Source organism: Trichechus manatus, unplaced genomic scaffold (genome assembly GCF_000243295.1).
Source record: "Trichechus manatus latirostris isolate Lorelei unplaced genomic scaffold, TriManLat1.0 scaffold00122, whole genome shotgun sequence".
Taxonomy (NCBI): Eukaryota; Metazoa; Chordata; class Mammalia; order Sirenia; family Trichechidae; genus Trichechus; species Trichechus manatus.
In genome coordinates this window covers 5,137,789-5,146,771 of record NW_004444058.1, presented here as the reverse complement: position 1 = coordinate 5,146,771, position 8,983 = coordinate 5,137,789, and the positions used below count along the sequence as shown (strand labels likewise).

Genomic DNA, 8,983 nt, shown 5'->3' with positions numbered 1-8,983 from the left:
GTCCAGCGACTACGCGGCCGCTGAGACGTACCTGCGGCGGCGGCAGCAGCTGCTACTTCGAGGTGAGCCGCTCCCCAGCCAGGACTACTTCGGCCAGGACCCCCTTGCTCTGGGCCTGGGCGCCCCCTCTCCTCCAGAGCCAGTAGCCCTTCGACTTAGAGGTTGTGCGGCCAGGTGACTCCTCTCCATACATAAGGACTCCTTATCCAGGGTCTGAACACCCTACTAGGACACCCCCCTCGGTCAGGACCCCCTTTCCGGGATCCCCTTCCAAGGGTCTGGCAGCCCCCTCCAGAGCAGAGCTGAGACCATCTCGGCTGAGACCCCCTCCCCATGTGGGTACACTCCCCCCAGGGCTGGGAGAACTTCCATTTAGAGGTTGTCTGGTAGGGAGACCCCTCTCATGTGCGGGGACCCCCTATCCAGGGTTTGGGGAACCCTTGGGTGGGGACCCCGGACTCCAGGAACCCCCTTTTAGCCCCAGTCGCTGATCCCCAAAGAAGGCCCTGCCAGTGTCTCCCCCTCCCCAGTTTACCCAGAACTGTCTGTAGCTATGGGGTCATCCCTGGGGAGGGAGTTCTGGTGGTGTTAGAGGGAGAGGGTGGGAATGCTCCTCTGTTGTTAGGTGCCCTGGAGTCGGTTCCAACTCATTGCAACTCCATGAACAACAGAACGAAACACTGCCGGGTTCTGCACCAACCTCACAATGGTTATGCTTGAGCCCACTGTTGCAGCCACTGTGTCAATCCATCTCGTTGAGGGTCTTCCTCTTTTTTGCTGACCCTCTACTTTACCAAGCATGATGTCCTCCAGGGACTGATCCCTCCTGATAACGTATCCAAAGTATGTGAGAGTAGTCTCGCCATCTTTGCTTCTAAGGAGCATTCTGGTTGTACTTCTTCCAAAACAGATTTGTTCCTTCTTTAGGTAGTCAGTGGTATATTCAATGCCTGTCTAAGGGGAAGAAACTTGGGGTGAGAACCATCAGTCTGGGAGTTACGCCCAGCATGGCAGGGCCTTAGGTCTGTCCCTACCTGCCCTCTGAACCTCAGTCTTTCATCTCCAACCCCAGGCCACACAGCTCTTCACGAGTGGGTCAGGGGCTGCAGCTCATGCTGTGTGGCTGCCAGGGAGACCTCGGCCTCTCTGAGCCGCCTTAGCCTAAGCCAGACCTCCCTATTCCATCCACAAAATGAGCGGGGCAGTGGGGGGCAGCAGCTCCGACCTCTCAAAGTTCCCTTCTTCCAGCACTTTGCCCACAACCGCGAAGCCTTGGGACCCTTCCCTGACCAGCTGTGGAAACCCAGGCGCGGGCAGCGGGGGGTGGGGCAGGAAGGGGCACCAGAGGCACTTCCCTTCTGGGGAGGCTCATGGGAAACATTGGGGCCATGCTGGCCCTACTGCCCCCCGGCCCCAGACATGCGCCGGCGACTTCCTTAAAATGCTGGAGGGCCTAACCCGCGGAACTACTGCGTGATCCCGGGTAGGTCTTGCCCCTCTCTGGGGCCCATCTATGAAATGGGTCGAGGGAGGCCCAGCTGAGTCCAAACCTCCCCGCTCCCGGTCCCCTCCTCCCCAGGGGGTAGCAGGTAAACTCGTCCCCGCCTCCTCCTGGGCTTCCGGCTTCTTGTCCCCCGTCGGGTCCACTTGGTCCTGGGAGAAGGTCCCGACGCCCTTTCCTCCTGGCAGTCCCCTAGTCTGAACCCTGCGCCTCCCTGAACGCCGCCAGCCCCCGCTCCTCCCTTCGGTCCTGCCCGGACTTCCCTCACCCCGGGCTGTGGGTAAACCGTGTTCAGCTGTGCCCCACCCCAACGGTAGTGCCAAGGCCTCGGGGTCCTAGTGTTGCCTGAGCCTAGCCCAGATCCGGCGGCCCAGGGTAGGGGAGTGGGTTTGAGGAGCAGTGCATTCACCGCCACTAGGGGGCGCCGACGCCCTGCAAACGGCCCGGAGGCAACCCTGGGCTGCCAGGAAACTATCCACCCGGCTCTCCCTCGGGAAAACTGAGGCCCAGAGAGGCGGCGCATCGCCCCGAGGGCGCACCACAGGCCTGTAGCGTCCTTTGCTCCTGGCTCTGGGAGGAGGAGGAAGGGAAGACCGGGGCTGGATGTGTGTGGAGCGGCGCGCGGGCTCTGCCTAGGGGATGCGTGAATTTGCCAAGCGCTGAAAGTTGGGAACGGCGCGTCAGGAAGTAGGAACAGGGTGGGCAAAGGCGCCCGGTGAGGCCTAGAGGCGTGTTGGGGGCAGGTTGATGACCGATGACCGGGGCTTCACGGCTTTGTGGTCGCGAATGATTTTCTCCTAGTTCTACACATGTGGAAACTGCGGCCTCAAAGACTGTCACTTGCCTGGGTCACCCAGCTGAAAGGGGGTTCGAATCCTGAGTAAGAGTGGGTTGGCCAAGCAGGCGCCCCGAGTAGAGGGAGACCTCACCCATTTTCTCCTCCTACCCTCATTTCTCAGAAGGGGAAACTGAGGCCCGGCGCGGCCCAGACTCTCAGGCCGGGGAGTGGGGGCCAGTCCCCCGAGTCACATCTGCAGGTGGCAGCAGATTAACGATTAAGCCGGTGGGGCAAGGTGCTCGCTCATCTGGGTGACCTCAGGTCGGGGCTCCGCCTCTAGTCTCAGTTTCCTCGCTTGACCGCCGGGGTGCATGAGACACCGGCTCTGGGCGCTCCACGCCTCAGTTTCCCCCGGGCCCGCCAGGGGAGAGGGCGAGGCCCTCAGCCCAGGCGCGGGAGCAGGCAGGTGTTTTCCTCAACGCCTGGCCGGAGCCACGCCCTTTGCCACGCCATTGGAGGAGCCCGCTCCAGGGGCGGGGACTGCTTTTCGCCCCGCCCCCGCCAAGCCGTATAAATGCTCAGCGAGCGCGCGGCGCGGGTTGTAGCTCACCGGCTTGGTCTGGACGCCTGCGCGTGCCGGACGGACTCACGACCCTAAACTGCGGCGTCCATAATTTGCGCCGCCGCCGCAGCGCCGTGGGTTCGAAGCCAGCGTCTGCCCGTAGCAGGTTCGCGTCCCGGGCGCGATGCTGTTCGACAAGGTGAAGGCGTTTGTGGTGCAGCTAGATGGGGCGAGCGCGGGCACGGAGCCGGTGTTTGGCGGCGGCCAGGTCGTGGCGGGCCGGGTGCTGCTGGAGCTGGCGGGTGCGGCGCGCGTGGGCGCCCTTAGGTTGTGCGCGCGGGGCCGTGCTCACGTGCACTGGACCGAATCGCGCAGCGCGGGCTCGAGCACCGCATACACGCAGAGCTACAGCGAGCGCGTGGAGGTGGTGAACCACCGCGCCACACTCCTTGCGCCAGGTAAGACCGAGGACGCGGGGGGGCTGAGCACCGCCCACCCGACAGCAGGACCTCCTTGCAGCACCTGAGTCCCACTCTCCTATCCGCAGACACCGGAGAGACTATGACGACTCTGCCTCCAGGGCGCCATGAGTTCCCGTTCAGCTTCCAGCTGCCCCCGTAAGTCCTAAGTCTGCAGCCCTTCCAGGTTTGGAGGTGTCCAGGTCGCTATGAGTCGGAATCGACTCGAAGGCAACGGGTTTGTTTGTTTTTTTTTTTAAAGGGGACTTCTGAGCCTCAAGACTGTCTCCCTGGGGGATCCCCGAGGGTGTCTCTGAGTGTCTAGCTAGTGCCCCAGTCTCTGGACCCTACTGTTTGTCTCTGTATCTTGCCCCTGAGGCCCCCTCCCTCCTACTCCCAGGACCCTAGTGACGTCCTTTGAGGGCAGACACGGCAGCGTCCGCTACAGCATCAAGGCCACCTTACACCGGCCCTGGGCCCCGGCGCGCCGGGCAAGGAAGGTGTTCACTGTCATCGAGCCTGTGGATATCAGCACTCCCGCCCTGCTGGTATGTAGCCATCCCAGCAGCTGTGATGCTGTAGGCAGGGACCTGGCTGCTGGGGGACACCAGCTGGCTCCTCACCCACTCACCCCCTGCACAACTTGGGGGTGACGGCTTGGCTTCAGGAGGGAGGCAGGCAGGTGTAGGAAAGCATTTGGAGTCCAGTGGGACCAGGTGCAAATCCCACCTTTGTACTAATTTGCTGTGTAGCTCTGGGCAAGTGTCTCATTCTCTCTGAGCCTTCTATGCCCTGTCTGCAAAATAATGCATAGGCCAGGGCTTGTTAGTTGCCATCGAGTTGATTCTGACTCATGGCAACCCCACAAGTGCAGAGCTGTTCCATAGGGTTTTCAATAACTGTGACCTTTCGGAAGCTTAACTGTTTGCGCCGCTCAGGGACTCCAATAACGGCTTACTAAGCACTGATTATGCACTAAGCATTTGGCTTGTTTATTTCATTTTCAGCCTCATAAGGTGGACTGTACTCCTGAGTAAAGGTCCCTGGGTAGTGCAAACAGTTTGCGTTCAACGGCTAACAAAGTTTGCTAGTTCAAACCCACCCAGCAGCACTGTGGAAGAAAGGCCTGGCGAATTGCTTCCATTAAGATTACAGCCAAGAAAACAAGTTCTTTCCGCCATACATGGGGTCACCGCGAGTCAGAATTGACTCAGCGGCAACTAGCAACATCCCTGGATCCATCTTACAGTTAGTCCCAGGATTGTTAAAAAGCAACTGGCCCTCCCCCCCACCCCCAAAGTCGTCCCTCAGTGACGGGGGTTTGGGAGCTCTGTGGAGTTTGCACAGTGATCCATTCGTGTCTCGCTCCTCCACCCTGGCAGGCACCCCAGGCGGGCACACGGGAGAAGGTCGCCCGGACCTGGTACTGTAACCGTGGCCTCGTCTCCCTCTCGGCTAAGATCGACCGAAAGGGCTACACACCAGGTAGCTGGGTAGCAGGTGGGCAGGTAGGATCAGCAGGAGGGCCAGGGTTGGGGCTGTGATGGTGGAAACTGAGGCACCCCACTCTGTGCTGTAGGTGAGGTGATCCCCGTCTTCGCCGAGATCGACAACGGCACCACACGCCCTGTACTACCACGGGCAGCCGTGGTCCAGACACAGACCTTCATGGCGCGAGGAGCCCGCAAGCAGAAGCGGGCTGTGGTGGCCAGCCTGGTGGGTGAGCCCGTGGGCCCTGGGCGGCGGACACTGTGGCAGGGCCGGGTACTGCGGATCCCGCCTGTGGGCCCCTCCATCCTGCACTGCCGTGTGCTGCACGTCGACTATGCCCTCAAGGTTAGTGCATTTTGCTGGTCGTAGCAGCAGGGGGGCTGCATCCTCTCTGTCCCTGGACTGGGATTCCCAAGGGTGGACCCAGGCTTCAGTCTCCCTGGGCATAGGGAGGGGGGTCAGGAAGTATCTTCTGTAGAAGAAAGGGAGAGGAGTGGGCATGGCGGAGGCTGCCTGGGCTCCTCCATTGCAGCTCCCTCCTCAGGTCTGTGTCTGTCTGTCCCCAGACTGGAGTTTCTTGAGGGTGGACCTGGGGGCCTTGGTCTCTTTGGGAGCAAGGATGAGGGGTCAGGAAGTACCTCTTGTGAAGAAGGAGGGAGGAGGAACAGGCATAGCAGAGGCTGTCTGGACACCCTCCATCACGGCTCTCTCCTAGGTCTGTGTGGACATCCCAGGCACATCCAAGCTGCTCCTGGAGCTCCCGCTGGTCATTGGCACTGTGCCCCTGCACGCTTTCAGCAGCCGCTCATCCAGTGTGAGCAGCCACGCCAGCTTCCTGGTGGACTGGGGGCTGGGCGCCCTGCCGGAGCAGCCTGAGGGTAAGCGCCAAGTCCTGCTGCAGGGGATGGGGGACAGAAGGGTGGATGCCACGTCAATCCCCCCAGTCTTAGTCCCCTCATTGATCATGATGACAGTCACGAGTGCTTCCCCCCAGAGTAGGCACTTTCCCCAGGCCCCCTCCCACCTCTGCCAGCCTCACCCACCCTGTCTCTCATTTCCAGCCCCTCCTGAGTACTCGGAGGTGGTGGCAGATGAGGAGGTGTCCACTGCAGGAGAGAATCTCTTTCCACTACTGCCAGACATCAACCTAGGCCCTGAGGGCCCCTTCTACGCCTACATCCAGGAGTTCCGCTACCGCCCACCGCCCCTGTACTCTGAGGTGAGCTGGGGGGTCCAGGAACCCCGTACGCCTCTCTGGGCCTTGGGGTGGGAGGCGTAGGAGACAGGTTTTAAATGTTAATGGAAGAACTCCTATATATATCTTAGCACCCAAACTCCCATGGTGTCCCAGTTTGCTCTGGGTATCACCCTTAGGTTGCCTCATCCCTGGACAAGTGTGGGATTTGGGGAAAGGGCATTTTAGCTGAGGCTTTGGCATATGAATAGGAGATCAACCAACAGGCAAATGAGAGGGAGAAGTCAGAGAAGGTCAGATTTGGGAGATGTGTGGGGCAGGGAGAGGGTGCTTCTGAGCCTCCAGTTTCCTCCAAGACCTGATGGGAACTTCTCTCTCAGGAGGACCCTCACCCACCCACAGAGGCCATCAGACCCCGCTGTATGACCTGCTGAGCAGCAAGTGGACACCTTGAGGGATGAAGCTGCACACTGTTTCCAGCCACCACAGACATGGGGAGCACCTGGAGCAAGGACAAACCAACCTGACTGCTTTGAAGTTGGGGAAATGGAGTCTCAGGTTGGACACAGGCTGTTCTGAGATCACACAGGACAGAGGAAGAGCTGGGCCGGAATCTAACATATCTGGACTTGCTGTCCTCGTGAGGCATCTTAACACCAAGTGCAAGATCTGAGTGATTGTTTAATGTGTCTATGCCCAGTCTGTGGGCAGTGCTGGGGACCCCAAGAAGCCTCCAGTCTGAGAGTTCCCTGAGGGTGAACCCAGGAATCAGACACAGATACTTCCAGCCTCATGGGACCAGATGAAAGGACCCCAGGGCTGGGGAAGTCCGGGGTGGGGGGGGATCAGGGAAGGCTTCCTGGAAGAAAAGATGTTTTAGCTAAGACTTTGGCATATGAATGGGAGCTCAATAGGCAGGCAAGTGAAAGGGCAGAGAAGTCAGAGAAGGTCAGAGCTGAGCGAAGTTTAGAGCCCAGTCCCTTCATTTTAGGGGAGAGAACTAGGAGCTCAGAGGCAAGTGCCTCAGTTGAGGCCACTCAGTGAGTTCTGGTGGGAGAGAAGGCCCAGGAGTGAGGTGTTTAGGGGAGCAGGTTTTTGGGGTGATGTGGGGACTGTGAGTGGGAGGGGTAGCAGCTTCAGCCTTTGAAAGTCAGAGTTTCCAGGCCTCGGCTGCGACTGCCCAGGGGCTCCTCTGAGTACCCCAGTATATCAGGGCCACCTGAGCAGGAAACCAAGGCTCAGGGGGACAGACAAGACTGATGGCATAACTTGCAAAATGAAACTGCAGGGACCTCCTGTTCAGAAGAGTCTGATGCATTTCGAGAAGGGGACTACAGAGCATTAACTCTGGTGCAGGGCCCCCATGGGACTGCTCAGGCCACACACCCTGGGGACAAAGGCCAGCCTGGGGCCCCCTTTGTCCTGACAGCACAAAGCATGAAGGGGCAGCTGGATCAGTCCTCCAACTGCAGAGTCCCAGTCCTGGCTGGGGCAGGGCCTTTGCCTGGGACTCAGCATTTTTGATAAACCTTTTAAAACTGTACTCTTCTGTACAATTATTTTTTTAAAATAAAAGTGTGGAGGAGGAGATAGATGGGGCTCATTGGTTTATTTTCCCCAAAACTTCCAAGGGAGATGGGCTGGCCTTGACTGCTGGTACAGTCCCTCCTGGGCCACTAGCTCGTGGACTGAATTCCAGGCCAAGGAATGTGGAGGGGCCTGTTGTTCAGAAGGGGAAACAGGCGCGGGGGCTGAGAGGTCACTGGCTCGGGGCAAACAGGGAGACTGAGCTGGGTGTAAAAATGGCATGGTGAGGGCATCATCTGACCTCCTCTAAAAGGGGGAAGGAGAATCAAGATCAACAGCCCAAGGCTGATTCCTATGAGGTGGGGGGTCAGACATGCCTCCTCTCTCCTCCAACTTTACCAATTCTGACACCAACCATCCCTCCCACGGCACTCTGCTTCTCTGCTGGTTCGATAATTCGTTGCAATGGTCACACAGAACTCACAGACCATACAGTTATGGGGGTTTATTAGGGAGGTAACAGGTTACAGTTCAGGTTCAGGAATGATAAGGATACAGTTCTTTGATCAGGACAGCCTCTTAGCTGTGCCTGCGGGTAGGTCTCTCCCTGGCCCTCAGTCCCTCAGCCTGACCTCTGCCCTGCTCAGCAAGTGTTACAAAGCTCTCTTAGCTCTGCTGATAAGTGCTCAGAGGCACCTCATTCCTCCAGTAAGCCACGGCCTTGGCAACAGTTCTAGCTCTGTGGGTCGGCAAACTTACCTCCAAGTGCCCGGAGACACCCTACTCCACCAGCAAGCCTCCTGACTGAAGGCGCTCAGCTTTCTCACTCTGTGGGCCAGGAAGCCCGCACGCCATCTCCTGTTGGTCTCCCTCCATGTCCTGGTTCTGCTGCCGCCATTTCTGCTGCTGCTGCTTCTTGCCATCTCTGGTGTTACAGCTCTCTGTCTACGTCCTGGTTCTGCTTCCTCTGCTGCCTCTCTATCTTCTTGTTACAGCTCCTCTCTATCTCTGTGTCTCCTTATAAGCCTAGCGGGATGGTAAAACTGACCAATCCCCTTGTTAGGTTCCATACACCTTATTTACATAATTAGCAAGTTATCCCCTTGGTGGCTGTACCTTATTTGCATAGCATCACCCAGTCATTTGGTGGGAGTTACAAAGACTATAGCTAGAAGGGCCATATTTTAAGTAATTCATTGCACCATAGGCCACCCCCTGGTTCTTCCAGCCATTGGCCTGTTCATACTTGGAGGATTAATCCCCTTCTCCCAATAATTTTACCAGTCCAATTAGTTTTAGTAATTAGTTACCAGTTGTTAAGAATTAGTCCTTCGTAGGGCAGAGAGTCCTCAGGGTGAGTTACTTAGTGCCAGCCATTCAGGTTTGCTGCAGGTGTCCATCTGATCTGGTGAGGTTCTCCAAAAGTTCATCTTCTCTTCATACTTTCCGGTGTCTGGTAAAATTTAATAGA

At 58.1% G+C, this 8,983-nt stretch overlaps 1 protein-coding gene across 1 annotated transcript; it reads left to right on the top strand.

Moving 5' to 3' along the window:
- The first annotated feature begins 2,920 nt into the window (after positions 1–2,920).
- ARRDC2 (arrestin domain containing 2) lies at positions 2,921–7,570 on the top strand. The gene is made up of 8 exons (XM_023738750.1): positions 2,921–3,299; positions 3,389–3,458; positions 3,700–3,847; positions 4,682–4,784; positions 4,879–5,135; positions 5,506–5,668; positions 5,852–6,009; positions 6,366–7,570. Exons 1-8 carry the CDS (start codon positions 3,026–3,028, stop codon positions 6,417–6,419), a joined length of 1,227 nt encoding a protein of 408 aa, XP_023594518.1. The 5' UTR covers positions 2,921–3,025; the 3' UTR covers positions 6,420–7,570.
- Positions 7,571–8,983: the final 1,413 nt, after the last annotated feature.